This window comes from Glandiceps talaboti, chromosome 7 (genome assembly GCF_964340395.1).
Source record: "Glandiceps talaboti chromosome 7, keGlaTala1.1, whole genome shotgun sequence".
Lineage (NCBI taxonomy): Eukaryota > Metazoa > Hemichordata > Enteropneusta > Spengelidae > Glandiceps > Glandiceps talaboti.
In genome coordinates, this window is record NC_135555.1 from 10,030,400 (window position 1) to 10,046,396 (window position 15,997).

A 15,997-nucleotide genomic window follows, 5' to 3' on the forward strand; every position below is an offset into this window, starting at 1 on the left:
AGAAACAAACAAACAAACAAACAAACAAACAAACAAACAAGCAATTTATTAAGTTAACAACAACTTATTTTCCATGATAATCATAATTTCATTAGCTTATGGGCATTCTCATTTCTATACAGCAACGACTTATAGATGTAAATAGATCGTTAATTGAGATGTACAATGTCTAATTATTTGGTGTTTATTTGGTGAATATACCGTTAGTTGTCTGATCAAAATATCGAATACCCAGTTACAGCTAGTCATAGCCTGGAATCCATGTAGATTGGGATTTTAAATTTTTGATTTTCTAATTTTAATTTTCTAAAATCCCCATCCGCATGGATTCCAGGCTGAGCCACAGGGGAGTGTAATATTTCATAGATTGTTGTTTTCCAGGTCTACAGACTAAATATAACAACCTTTTGATTAATATATATTCCTACATGTAAGGGAAAGAGACTATTTCTTCGTAGTATAGAGATTGATACATTTGTAGCAGCAAGATTCGTACGATATTTTCCTAAGAAAACGACATTCTAAGCAATAAGAAAACAACAATCTATGAAATATTACACGCCCCTGTGGGCTGAGCTAGTGGCCGCTGTGGAGTGAGTGTTTTTACATAGGACGACTTTACAGTAGCTCGAATATATCAGCTGGAGAATCATTGTATTACTTAGTATATTGTATCACGAGTACACTTTTACACCTGTACTGTCATGTGTTCGGCCAGCCCGGGGACGCAGTGTCCAACTTCTAAAATTAGCAAAGTGACGTCATCACACCAATCTGCGCATGTGCCACCGCCATCTTGTCAGATCGTCGTGAGGATCATATGTGATTGAGTCAGAGATAGTCGACGTAGACCTTGAGTACAATAACAGCTTGATATATTTCTGCATATACACGTAGCGTTAAGCCGTTACAACAGGTAAGGAACAAATGTATTTTTATTGAACAACGCTCAAAGATATGGCAACTACGAAACGATGTCCCCAGGCATAGACACATCTTTCCAAATTCAATCCAAATATAAACACTTTGTACTTGACATTTGTTTTACTTCCGCGTTTTAGACAAACATGACAAAATATGATCAAACACACTATGAAAGGTGTTTTTTTTTGCAAAGAAATGAAATTCCTCCATTCCTCCAACCGGGTAAATAAATAGCCCATATACTAGCATAGCTTATTTTGTGAAAAATATAAAGTCGAGGTTTTAATAATGACTTGACAACGATTAATTAAATTTGATCCTTGTAAGTTGTAGTGACCATGGAATTGGTAGTATCACCAACCCAGTGGGTTATACTTCCAATCCATGCTTGGACCATAGACAATAATGAAATCTATGCTTGGACAGAGTAGGAATTAAGACGAATATTTGTGATGAGTAGTGATGTACTTGGCCATTCAGGTAATTAAGAGGCGATGGGCTATGTGCAGTAGAGATCTTCGTAATCCATCTTTGATCTCGGCATGTAAAATTATCAATTCAAACAGTTACCTGTATGTCTTGATAGTTTTTTTTTTTATGTTTCTGACAATGTACAAATATCTGACCATAGGTGGTTGAGTCAGTCTGGTGGCACTGGTCATAATTTCATATTCATGTCATAGTTCTGTTGACAGAAAACAATGAAGTATCCTGCACAGTGTGCCCTCTAATGTAGCCAAATTATGTTGTTTTGTGTCAAAATGAACGAAACCCCACATTAGTGGTTAATACATAGTAAAAGATAGGGGAACAACAAATTTTGGTGCATCACTAGAAATTGTGTGCATCAGTGGCACATCGAATTGGTTTAGAGGGCAGACTGATCTTGAAACATCCTCAGCATATTCATAGAGTTTTGGTTTTACTACTTTGTTCCCCCTGCCACTTTCTGTAGTGCATTTGAAGTTCAAAACTAATACACCTACATTAGAGATTTGGAACTCTCTACGTAGACGGCTAGTATATGTTTATTAAGATTGATGTTTATACACTGTAAAAACACATTACTGCAGAATCGGACACTTTCATACTAGTTCTACTAGTTACTTATACTAGAGATCCATGCATGAGTGATTCAATTGTATGTTAAAACTGATTAATGATGTGTGTGTGTCACTGTACATGCATATGTGTGGGATGTGAGTGTGTGTACATATGCACATATGCACATGTGTATATGTATGTATATATGTATGTATGTATGTACATGTATGTATGTACATGTATGTATGTATGTATGTATGTATGTATGTATGTATGTGTGTGTGTGTATGTATGTATGTATGTATGTATGTATGTATGTATGTATGTATGTATGTATGTGTGTGTGTGTGTGTGTGTATGTATGTATGTATGTATGTATGTATGTATGTATGTATGTATGTATGTATGTATGTATGTGTGTACATACGTAAGTATATTATATACGTGTATGTAGGTTGGTATATGACACTTATCCTTTAATGTATTACATTGAAAAATAAGTTCATCGATGCCAAATCGTTATGACCTGTGTAAGTCATGTCAGATAGTTGATCTCCAATACAAATCTTGGTGGTCTTTCCAATTCTAAACTCTGTGTTTGATGTCTTTTTTTGTTCTACTACAGCCAGCAAGATGTCTTTTGGAAGTGGATATAAAGGCGCCAAGCTGAAAACCAATCTCAGATTGTCCATCAATAGGTTGAAATTATTAGAAAAGAAAAAGAGTAAGGATTTGATATTAAACTCTTCTATTTGAGATTTTCACTGGTTCGTGTGCTTTTCCAGGAAACAGGACTTTTTGATACACATGTAACACCTTTCTAAGCAGTACGTATGGTCACCAACTATTTCATAACATTTTAACATCCGCTTGACAAGATGCAGTTTATAGTTCATACCACTTCTGGTAATAATGGAAGGAGGAGGGAGTTGGGGTGGGGATGGGGGGGGGGGGGGGCTGCCTCATGAAGCAAAGAGAACTACTACCAGGTATGTGTTGATAAGAATACCACCATATAATTATCCGTATATCACAATGGTTTTGATTTACAACTTATGTACAAGGATTTGTACTTTCTGTCTTTTTACAAGAAGGGAACAGCTGGATATATGCTATATTTGTCTTTGGGTACACTACTCAAAGATAAATAGGTGATAAAAACAGGTACCATATCTCTCAAATGTAAATCAATAATTTTGTTATTTTGCAGCTGAAATGGCACAGAAAGCAAGACGAGAGATTGCAGACTATATTGCTACTGGTAAAGATGAAAGAGCCAGGATCAGAGTAGGTGTTCTCATTTATTTGTTAGAAATTGATGGTCTATTGATTCATGGTACAAGTGTAGGTCATTTTTGAGCTCATATTTAACATTAAAGATTTGTCCCATAATGTCTTTCCATGTATGCAATAATCACACCCCATTTATATCAATGTGGCTTCAAGATTTCGTAGACTAGAAGATTTGGAAATTTGTAACCCACAGCATATTTTTCCTCTAACACAGGGTATGTAAGCCTGTAGTGTTGCCATAATAAAAAGAGGACATGGCTTATGATGACCCCCCCCACCCCCCCATCAAGCCTATTTGTCAAACACATAAACTAAACGGACTATTTTGTTATTTTATTTATCCAGGTAGAACACATCATTAGAGAAGACTATTTGGTAGAAGCCATGGAACTTTTAGAGTTGTATTGTGATTTATTACTTGCAAGGTTTGGTTTGATAGAAAGCACTAAAACATTAGATGATGGACTTGCTGAAGCTATATCAACAATCATATGGGCTGCACCAAGGATGCAGTCAGATGTTCATGAGGTTGGAGTGGTAAGTATGATGTCACAAAGGTCATAGGTTAATGAGATGCATATAGGATGCAGTCAGATGTTACTGAGGTTTATGTAGTATGATGTCACAAAGGTCATAGGTTGATTCTGAGTAAAAAGGTCATAGGTTAATGTCTTGTTATTCTTACCATGTAACCTATAGCTATGAACGTGTATGTAAATGTAATATACTGGGAAGTGACAATACATGTTTTGCTACAAATTGGATGATTTGCCATTTCATTTCATTTGTGATTGATCCCCAGTGACTGATAAGACTGCCCTAACATCACTTCATTTTGTATGCAAAGTATATCCATTAGCTAATGTTAGCTAGAGCACCCATCATTTCATGCTATACCTTTCCAGAAAGGTCATTTGGATGACCTCTGTAGATAACATACAAAAGACTTTTGTGATTCATGAACTTCTGAATAATGTTTTATCTTGGTGTTTCAGGTCTCACAACAACTTTGTCTCAAATACGGTAAAGAATATGGAAAGCTTGCAAGAGCTAATGAAACAGGAACTGTTAATGAAAGGGTAAGACACCAATCATAACGAACAAATTTCTTGAGAAAGTAGATGTATTGATTGTAAAATGATTGTGTATGACTAACATTGGGATGGACCTTGGATAAGTTTTTTATTTATAAAGAGTTGGAAGATTTGTCATATAACTTTAATAGCTGCAGCTGTTTTGGAATCAAAATAAGTGAAGAGATAAATATAATATACATAGATAAATAGTGATATTATTTTTGAAATGATAGGAATTTTTTTTGGGAACCATTTTTCTATAAAAATAATGTATTTGATAGCGGAAGAATGACTGAGTTATGAAAGATGCCACGGTTCTTTTGTTGTAGTTAGTATCACATCTCTGTTCATAGTTTGTTACTACATGACTCATCACATCAGTGCAGTAAGGTCGTATCTGCCTGTACAATTGCATAGCAGATACAACCTTACTGCACTGACATGATGATGTATCATTATATGAACTGAGTTGATCAAATTTTCAATGTCTTTTCATAGTCATACATGTTTTCTTATTATATCTTTTCAGTTTATGCTCAAGTTGAGCCCCAAACCACCACCAAAGATCTTAGTAGAAAGATATTTACAGGAAATTGCAAGGAGTCATAATATACCTTATGAACCAGATTTAGAAGTTCTAGTGAGTACATGTATATGAAAATTTAGAATGTTAAGCAATTTGTGAATTCTCAAATCACTTTGTGGTCTCAATATATGTATCCGTCAATTTCAAAAATTGCACATGAAGTTAATTTGGAGGGTCATACTTTTACATCAGTAATGTATATAATACAGTAAAGTGTACAAATGCAAGTAGATATTTAGTATTGCCATAATATATCTTGCAAAGTAAGAAAAGTCCACCTGGCTTTCCCGGACATTGTACGGTGTGTTCCCTACGTTTTATGACATGGCATACACATCTTTAAAAGGTTCACCAGGTTTCCCTACTCTATTACACCAGTTCCCAAACTTTAGAAAAACCACTGATGTATTTGTTGCACAGTATACATGCATTTAAAAGGAGGATTTATCTTTGTCATTTATATCTCTGCAGAATAATAGTTGAATATAAAAATGAATTCATCCTAATTCATGATTTTAATTCCTATTTCTAAACATGTAATGTACTCTTTTATCTTGTTATAGGACTCAGCAGATCTCAATCCTCTAACTGCAGATGATCTCTTACTACTAGATGATACACCTAGTAAGGGTGGTCCTCCTGGTAGTACAGGAGGTAGTAGTGGTATGGGTGGACCACCACCACCACCTGGTGGTGGATTTGGTGGTTCCAGTGGAGGATATGGTGGGCCACCAGGTGGTGGATATGGTGGTGGATATGGCGGTGGTTCTGGTGGTGGTGGCGGCGGTGGTGGGGCAGCACCGATGGTACCTACTAATGCCGTACCCAGTGTTGGACCACCAAATCCAAATATGCCATTTGCATACCCTTCACAACCTTCACATCAGGTAAGTAATGCCAACATGTCCATGTTGTGTGCTCTGAGATAGTGAAAACATAACATATTTACAATGATATGAATTGTACTGTATGAAGCATACACCAATGCAAAACCTTGTTGGATGTTTACAGCCGTTTTTGCATTCACCTTAATATTACAGACCTTATGATTTCTATGAAATTTCTATAAATTGCTGTGTACAAATACATGCCGTACATTACCAGATACTCTTTGAATATTGAGTACAAGAACTTTAAGACTTATTTATCACCAGGGCCAAAGTGTTCAGTCAGTGTTCAGATTGTGAGTTATTGCAGTTTCTAGTTATTTGCCGTATTTAGCCAATCAAAATTGTCTACCTAGGTAAGTTGTCTGATACCATTGTAATTACTATAAATTGATATAGTTTTCATAGTTTAGACAAAGTTGTATCAAGTAGTTACAGAAAAACAAAGGAAGTGTAGTGAAATACTACCTAGAATGTTAGTTAAAGAAGGTATCAGTTGTGTATTGCGTGCAGTTAGTTAGATACAAATATTCCTGAAAATGATAAAAATAAGGGGCTGACAAACAAAATTTGGTGAGAGTGACATTCCTACCCAGCTAATATGATACATGTACTTTCAGGAACACAAATATATCTCTATTCTAATAAAAGAAAATATGTTTGTTATGGTTCAAAATGATGAAAATTGTTACTCTTAGTATCCACATAGTAAGGATAGGGGAACATCAAATTTTGTTGAGTCGCAAGAAATTATTGTGCATCAGTGGCACATCAAATTGTGGACACACACTGGAGTACACCATACTGCCAGGCAGAAAGAAAACAATTGGATACAGTATATGTAGGGGACATAAACTAACAACTCTAATATGTTATTGTTACTGCAAAAGAAAAACCAACTAAAGCTGTTTGTTTGTTTATTTTTTATTTCTCCCCATAAATAATGGTAATTGTAAAACTATCTTGCTGAACTGGTTGGTAAGAATTTGATTATATACATGTAAATTGTAAATTGGACTATGGCAATACGTGCATCATCACTTTAACCTACTCACCCCTTATTAGAAAGTGCTATGCTCCAATAACCTTTTATACATATTGTTCTATAGGCACATTCTAATATGAGGGCGGGGACAAGGTTTTAAAAATACTAACACAGGACTGAGTATTAATATTAGATGCTGGTAGTGTTGTTCTCTCCTAGATAAGATAAAAGGTCAAGGTAACATATGAGAATTTCAAACTACTTCATGAAAAGAATCAAAGTAGTTGCTCAGTGTTTTTGCTGTGAGCATTTTTTTTACTGAAGTCAATAAAGTATGTGAAACCTACCTGAAATCCTTTACATTTTTACCAGAGTTCCTCACCAAAATTACAGTACAAGTTTTGAAAATCTGTGCAAGTTTTACAAATTTTCCTCTCTCAGTTATTGGGGTTCCCAATTTGTAGCAAATACCCTGATGACTGTATGAGATTTAGAAGCTATCAATGTTGGATTAGGGTTAAAATTTAGGTGTGGTCAGAGCTATTGAGAATGTTGCTCAAAAACAAAGAATGGTCCCATTAGTTATCTCCTATGGCTCCACTGATAAGTTAGCACTAATGCGAGAACCTGGCATTGAATTGAATCCCTGGCCACAAAAAGCAACATCTTCAGGTGAACAGATCATCACCATACTGTCATAACATCAAGCCAGCTATGAGGAATTAGTTATCAGTCCTCAAACACCTTTTGGAAGATCCCAAGGAGAATACTAGATCTAATCAAAATAACCCTTCTTATGTATAATTGTCAACGTTGATATCCTTGAATTTCCCCACCCAATATTAATTGTATGTGTATAATTATATATTTTGTTTAATTTGAAATAACCAGATTACCGGTAGATTAATTGCGCACATTTGTTTATTAACCCGTACACCACATGTTTTCTTCATTGTTTAAGTAATGCCCTGCATGATGATGATGTAATGTTTTGTTGCCTGTTATACAGTGACATTAATTTTATCATTACAGAATGATGAAAAGGTATATTTTCAAAATGTAGCTCACTTTTTGAGTGCATTTTTTTTAATCGGCGAATGTTGTTTGTTATTTTTTCTGACCCATTTTGAATTGCAAGTTTCTAAATGCATGTTTTTAAGAGGAACATATAATCATTAGTTTGTTATCATTTTATTTGTTTCCTGCCTGAATTACTTTACTTTGCCATGAATTAGTTTTTCTTGTAGTTCTTACTTCTTTCGTTTTATATTTTTACATTGCTTTTAGCATAGCTTTGAGTTTTGCATTTTTGTTCACAGAATGCACCTGTTGTTCCTCCTCCTCCTGCTGCAACATATTCTCCCCCTCCAACCTCTAAGAAGGGAGGACCACCTCCCCTTCCAAGTCGACCTCCAGCAGCCAGTGCTCCACCTCCTTCATACAATGGGGAAGTGTCTAGAAATATGACACCGGTGAGTTCATGGCAGCAGTCTGGATGTACCTTACAAATATGTGCTATAGTTTCCTTCAAAAGGGACATGGTCTAGAACTTTATTCTTTTCCTAATTTGTCTGGAAAGCCTTTTAAATTTTATATTCTTACTATATCAGCATAAAGAAGAAAAGTAGTGAAAAAAAACAAAGCCTTAATGAATGAGTCTTGCAGTGCGACTTTGTCATTTTCTCATGTCACATGTTTATAGAGAAATATGTAGATGAAAATTTCTCTTGTTATATGTACACAAGGTAGGTAATCATGGCTACAAAAATTGATGTTGTTTCCTTGAATATACATTTTGACCTACATGGCAATGTACTGCCATAGTATAACAAAACAGGAAGTGTGCACTAGATATTTCTTCATAAGTACCTGAGGCTTTATTGAAATAAAATGACTGAGAATAATGATAAAATAACACTGTATGACTCACAGATATTTTAATAAAAAAATCGTTTAATATGTTCTGTAAAACTAGAATAAATTTAAGATAAAAGAGTAAAGTCCTGGACTATGTACCTTTAATAGAAATACTATGCAATCTCATAATTACAATGCAGATTTAAAAAACGCACCTCCTTTCTTCTGATAACTGTATTTCTAATAATTATAAGTTCTGACAACTCAATATTCCTATACCTTTACTTTACTTGATTCCTATTCATCCCTATTTGGGACATGGCCTGCAGCTCTGTAACACTCTACATCCACACTTAAGTAAATTTCTCCATTATAGTTTATGTAGTGACAGTTTTAACTTCAGAGGTTCAGTTTTATTCAAATTTTATATTGCATCCTTCATTTGAATACCAATGCTAACACAGCTGGGATCACTTGTCTGGTTGTCTGAATACACAGTCTTTTTAAATCACAAATGTATATCTTGGTGAAGCACGCTTACATTTGTTCTTCTCACTTGGTGTACATGCATTGATTTTTAGTCCTGACAAGGTATTTCATATAAATCATGAGAGAATGGCTGTTTTTCAACTCTGGGTTCCTGCACTTTTAACATAAATTGTTGTTACTCTGATAGTCCCAGCATTTCACCAACATCTCACGTCATCAGGGGTGTACACCTATTGACATCACCTATCTCAATAGTCTGTAAGGTACGCCGTGACAGGGCGCCCTCACACATCGGCTGGTGAGGGCAAAGCGTCACAACGTATCTTACAGTCTATTATCTCAATAGAGACATGTGAATCAGAGAAGACCCATCTTCAGTTGTAGTATCCAGCTAAGTTTACTCCAACTTCTTGCATGTGCCTCTAGAGAGACACATCATCCCATTGTAGTACAGGTACACCCTGAATGTCTATGAGATGTCATTGAATATTTGGGATTACTGTCAATAGCTTTCTGACAATTTTGTTATTTTTCATAAATCTCATTAATATGGGACATAACAAATCAGTACTACTCTCTGCAAATTCCTTTATTCTATAAACTCACTTATTTTCATGATTTTGTTAAACATGGATGATTGGTTGAAAGGATATGAACATTAGCCTTTCTGTTGTCATAATTTTTACAAAATGTTACCGGTAGTTGGAAAGTAGTCAGATCCAGTAAAGCCATATTTCTATCAACCTTATATGAATTTGCAGAATGAATATGAAATGAATATGACACGGTGATTTTGTGTGTAATCCTCTAAGCTGAAGATGTTTTGTAGATTGTACTAAATGTTTTCATTTCCCCCTGAGAGCTACAGAATGATTTTGTATGCAGGACCATAGCTATGCTATCATGTATGATTTTTGATATGGAAAGAGTGTTTAAAGTATGGTTCAATGTGACAAACCTCAACAAACATCTTATTAAAGTGGCACAAGTTAGCTGAGTTTAAAAGTTCTTTTTACGCAGTTGAAAATACTCACATAAAGCCTTGATTAAACTTCTAGTACCATATAATATTGATATTGCTACATACCTTCAATGATAGTAATTGTCATTGGGCATGGTTAAACTTCTAGTACCATATAATATTGATATTGTTGCATACCTTCAATGATAATAATTGTCATTGGCCATTGTTAAACTTCTAGTACCATATAATATTGATATTGTTGCATACCTTCAATGATAATAATTGTCATTGGCCATTGTTAAACTTCTAGTACCATATAATATTGATATTGCTGCATACCTTCAATGATAATAATTGTCATTTGGGCATTGTTAGCACACTTAATGACTTATAATATATAACCGTACACTAAATTCTGTCATAGAATCACTTATGTATTATGCCAGACTATCAGCATTAAGTTCTGCCATATCAAGTGGTAGTTAGTGTCTCAGTTAGTACAATTACTGCATGCACTTTTCAATGTACAGTAAAAATTACCCCCTGAAAACTTATCAACTCAGCTTGTGTCTCTTGCTTGAATGCTTCAGAAGTGTAAGTTTTGAGTGTCACATTATAGTCAGTTTAGTCAGTTTTCTCATGCTGAGGAAATGATCAACTAACCTACATGCAGCACATATAAAAATCCATTATTCAAACTATCATTGGTGTATATATATATTATAATTATGCTGTCTTGAGATAAATAGCTATGCAATATGGTGTGCCACACAGACTGGCAATAAAACCAAGGATAAAGTTCAATGTTCAAAGTCCTCAACCAATCAAACAGAAGTAATGTTTGGATGATGTAAATTTGAATAAACTCAGTCATTATATATTGCTTGTGTCATGTGACTTGTATCGATCAGATTAAGAATACTTAAAATATTGATATATTTCTGATATTATTTCTCTTACAGGCCCCTCCATATGAAGATGCAATGAGAGATTCAGTATGTAAGTAAAGGTTTATTGTGTGGAAATATTTGATAGGCGAATGTTTCATTTCATTCATTTAATTGTTATGCATTTAATTTACTTAAGCTACTTTTCTCATTATGTGTGTTCCTTCAAAATTTGGAAGTAAGCATCATTTGTAGGAAGTTTCTGACAAAACAGAAAGAAATGATATTGAAGTGATTCTTTTGAATTTTCGAACAAAAAGTTAGATGTGTATGCAGTAACATGAAATAAATGAATAGGAAAACATTTAGATTAGTGAGTTCTCTCGAGATGAGCTAAACAATTTAGCATAATTTGTGAAAATAGGAAGGGCTTAGAGAGAATATTAGGAGGAATTAGTTCACAGTTGTGAAAATATTTGGGATAGTTACTTAGGATTCGTGAACTTCTCATTTTCCAAGAATCATACTCTGTGATATCTAATTGTCATACAAATTTGTGTCGTTTTACATATCACAGATCCTCCTCCACCTGGACCTGGTGGTATGAGGCCCTCAAACTTCACACCACCATCAGCACCGGCACCTACACCGCCACCACCACCAAGCTTTCCAGACGCTGGACCATTACCAGGGAAAGATGCAGCAGCCAGCATACCAGACTTGCCTGCAGTCCCTACAAACAGCCTACCACCACTGGATAACACAGTGGGATCACAATCTACTGCTGGAGATGATGTTGACTTTGATGATCTCACAAGGAGATTTGAAGAACTGAAAAAGAGGAAATGAACTATTATAGGATGACAGAAAATGTTGATTGTTCTATGCCAATGTAAATAGTGATAATTCTTTGTAATGAAATGAAATTAATAGTATAGGGATTTAGTGTAATTAGAAATAGCTATAGCAATAAAAACACTAATTTGGTCATGTAAACATCTAGTTATATTGTCATAACAATTGAATTTTGCACACTTTTGTGATAATGTACACATTTTCTTTTGTAAAGCGTAATGATAAAACTGATGAAATTTAGAATGGGATTTCTTTATGCACATAAAGTTGATTTTGGCAAGACAAATTTCAGATGACAATTTGATGAGCAATGTGCAATAGGAATCTCCCACATAAGACAATACAGTGATTCAGTGTTATTGTTCACAAACGAGGCACAGTGTGCTTAGTGAAAGATTTGAAGCACAAATAAAGGCCTTTGGAATAAATGATACCCCCTAGTGGTAAAACATAGAGATAATAGAAAGGCCCCCACCCCCTGAGTGGCAAAATACATAAATTCAATAACCTGACTTCATTGATATACTAGAATAGATGTTTGTTATGAGAATATGAGTCTCAGTGATTGTCACATAATATATCTTGAGAGTGAAAAATGTGCACTTCATTCATCCATTACACAAAGGAGAGTATTTGTATCGTCTGAAAGGCTGTGTATTGTTAAAAAACATATATCTTTCAGACATAATTCTTACCTTCATAAATTATAAACATGTATAGAGCTTTCTGGAACCAAACCAGGCTTACCATACTGATATCATGATGGTTTTCAGTGCAGGCCTCTATAGAGTCTGATATACTTTTATTTACCACCATACTGATATACTGTACTTTTATTTACCACCATAATGTTCTTAATATTTTAATGGGTATATGCTGTGTAGCAGCTTTACTTCCAGCAAAACCTTGTGTAAATATGTCTTCATAAAAAAAAATTCTGAAAAAAGATTTGACTGTAGAGTTGAGATGATTACTTTGTGCCATATTTATATTACTACAGATGTTAGTAAAAAATCGTTTTAAAGCTTTCCCTGTGGGGAGAGCAAAATGATTCTAATTCTGAAATGTGTACCAAATTGAGAGATTATTATGAAATTATGATTCAGCTGATTTTCACTGTTAGAATTACTTCTGTGTACTTGACTGTACAAAAATGTTACATGTCTGATTTTTGATCATTTTAATATATTCATCAAGTATGAGATAATCTTACTCATAGGAAAGAATGTATTTGTACCAACAAACTAATACTTTGCATATGATTTACATATGTTTATCAGTTCTTACTTTCTTTTGTCCAATAATGCCAAATCTGTATATTTTATTTCCTTGTAGCATCTCATACAAATAAATTGATATGTCACAAACAGCATTCATCTTTTGGTATAATTTGGTATTTATATTTTAAAATGACAAGGACAAATTCTAGACTTGTGGTGACCCAATCTGATTAAAATCCGATGTAGGAATATGGATTAATTCCTTTCTTGGCCTTTGTTTCCTTCCTTCATATGTTGTTGTTTGATTTTTATCTTTGTCATTCTTGCAGTTAACGCTCTAAATTAAAAACAAACAAACAAATATATACAAGGAAATTGATGAAAATAAAGGAATTGACTCCTATTCCTACATTATGTTTTAACCGGATTGGTGATGATGTAAAGTATACAATACATCTGGAGAAGTATCCATGTGTAATGGTATGGAATGATGCGTTCAGCTCTTGTCAGTATTTTTCTGAATCTGTTTTATCCAACCCGGAAAATTTAGGCCAAAAAATTCCCCCATATTCAGTTTTGTTTTAGTGAGGATATTGCCGGAAAGGAATGAACAAATCGCATAGAACTTCAAATTTGGCCACAATATCCAGTCACCTTATGAGTCAACAATTGATTGATTGGTTGGTTGGTTGGTTGGTTGGTTGGTTGGTTGGTTGGTTGGTTGGTTGATTGATTGATTGATTGATTGATTGAATTTTATTTATTTTGCAGCTAATTTCATTTCCGATTTCCTGGAATTATTAAATGATGATTTTGTTATACAAGACCTCAGATAGAAATGCATTCTGATTACTGCATAAAGGATTTGAATATTTGAAATCAAAATAATTAATTTATTCATTCTATATTGACACCGTCTGTGACGTAATGATAAACGTGTTGTGAAAAATGATCTGGTGCCAGCTCATCTTTGCTCAGACAGCGATCCGAATTTGCCTTGAAAGAGTTGTATTGGTTGTTCTAGAAGTCACAACATAATCCGGTAATTCATTCCAATAGTTCACAACACGTTGGCTGAAAAAGTTCTGTCTCAGTTGCAATGTTCAACGTGAATTTACTTGAACTTTTGGTCAAACAACCTCAGGGGAAAAAAACCTTCGCTCGATCGCGAAATGGTGCACGAAATGGTATGCAAGAATCAGTAATACAGCTTAGGTAACGGTACAATACAATAGTGTGGGTGGGGGTAGCCGTCAGAGATATGTAGCCCCACCTAATGACGCAATGTTATATTTGACAGAGTAGTTGGAGACGGTGGGGAAGAGGTGAGAACAGTATATGTAAAATTCCCAGACAACTGGCCTACCTACATAAAAGTACTAACTAAAAGTGTTATCGTACATTTCAAATTCAACGTAATTTGTTATATGCGTTAACCATAACAAAACGCAGATGTAGCTTGTGGTTTTAATAAATAATTTGCATACTTAATGATTTTCAGTAATTAAGCCATATCTTAAGAATGCAAACTTCAAACTCCACAACATTTGGTACATACATCAACCAAAACAAAGCACGCATATCCTATCAAGCTACTTGACAGGTTTTTTTTAGTGTTAATGAGAAATGTGCATAATTAATGATCTTTGGTAATTAGGCTATATCTTTAGAATGCAAGCTTAAAATGTCATATAATTTGGTATATATATTAAACATAACAATGCGCATGTCCTATGAAGTTTGTTGACATACCCTTTACTTTAAATGATTCAATTTGCATAAATTAATTATTTCAGTGATTAAGCTATATCTAGAAGAATGCACACTACAAATTCCATGGCACATACATCAACCATAACAAAGCACATATATCTTATAAAGCCTGTTGTAAAGTTTTTAGTTTTAAGGACTAATTTATACAATTAGTGATTATATCTGACGAAAGAAAGCTTCAAATTTTATATAATTTGGTACATACATCAGCCATAACAAATCACACGTGCTTGATGTATTTTTTTTTTTAGTTTTTAATTGCGATGTGTAATTTGCATAAATAATCATTTTTGATAATTAGGCAATATCTGTAGAATGTAAGCTTTAAATTTCAGATAATTTAGTACATGCATCGATGGTAAAAAAGTGCAAATGTCCTTTAAAACTTGTTCATGTACACCTTATAATCTTAATGGTTTATTCGCTTAATTGATGATTTTTCGATAATTAGGCAATATGTTAACTATGCAAGCTTTGTCATATAGTTTCATATAATCAATTTTCCACTTAAGGGGTACACCATGTATTAAATAGCCACAGTTCAGAATTTTGCATTCCAACAATATGTGTAGGACCAAAAGTCTATGGTGGTTGCCTCCTTACAGGAGGCATTCAGTTAAAATCTGGTTAATGGTGTATTCATAAGTTGTTTACGGCATTTAATTTGTCTGAAGATAAACATATGTTACGCTCACAGCTGTTGACCCTCAAAAACAAACCAAAACGAAGGAGACGTACAATGTCAACACATTTTATTTTGTCAAGATTTGTCAGTGAACACAATAAGGGATGGGTGTATCAATAAATATATCACTTATTTTTGGAAGAATAATAAAAGACCTATTAAATTTGTAATGTTTACTACATTTGTATTTTAACTAGAACCAGTTGCATACAATAAATTATGCATAAATAATCATTTTTGATAATTAGGTAATATCTTTAGAATGCAAGCTTTACATATGAGATAATTTAGAACATGCATTGATGGTAAAAAATATTGTAAAAAAATATTGACCATAGTGTTGATTGTGTGTTAACTGGTTCTAGTCAAAATACAAATGTATGCCTACATTTAAGATCTTGATTGAAGCGAGGGCACTGTCGATGCGATGGTGTAGAACTTACACTGTTGGTTGTACCTTCCTACTTCTTTT

General features: G+C 34.1%; 1 protein-coding gene across 4 annotated transcripts; it reads left to right on the forward strand.

The window, feature by feature from the left end:
* The first annotated feature begins 781 nt into the window (after positions 1 to 781).
* LOC144437157 (IST1 homolog) lies at positions 782 to 13,213 on the forward strand. 4 transcript variants are annotated; one of them, XM_078126021.1, is made up of 10 exons: positions 782 to 916; positions 2,594 to 2,692; positions 3,179 to 3,255; positions 3,607 to 3,798; positions 4,257 to 4,340; positions 4,867 to 4,977; positions 5,487 to 5,810; positions 8,115 to 8,267; positions 11,068 to 11,104; positions 11,570 to 13,213. In XM_078126021.1, the coding sequence occupies exons 2-10, from the start codon at positions 2,602 to 2,604 to the stop codon at positions 11,839 to 11,841; spliced, it is 1,341 nt and encodes a 446-aa protein (XP_077982147.1). In that variant the 5' UTR covers positions 782 to 916; positions 2,594 to 2,601; the 3' UTR covers positions 11,842 to 13,213. The 4 variants fall into 4 exon arrangements, with proteins under 4 accessions (XP_077982147.1, XP_077982148.1, XP_077982150.1 ...); XM_078126022.1 differs by having other exon boundaries at positions 8,175 to 8,267; XM_078126024.1 differs by having other exon boundaries at positions 8,178 to 8,267.
* Positions 13,214 to 15,997: the final 2,784 nt, after the last annotated feature.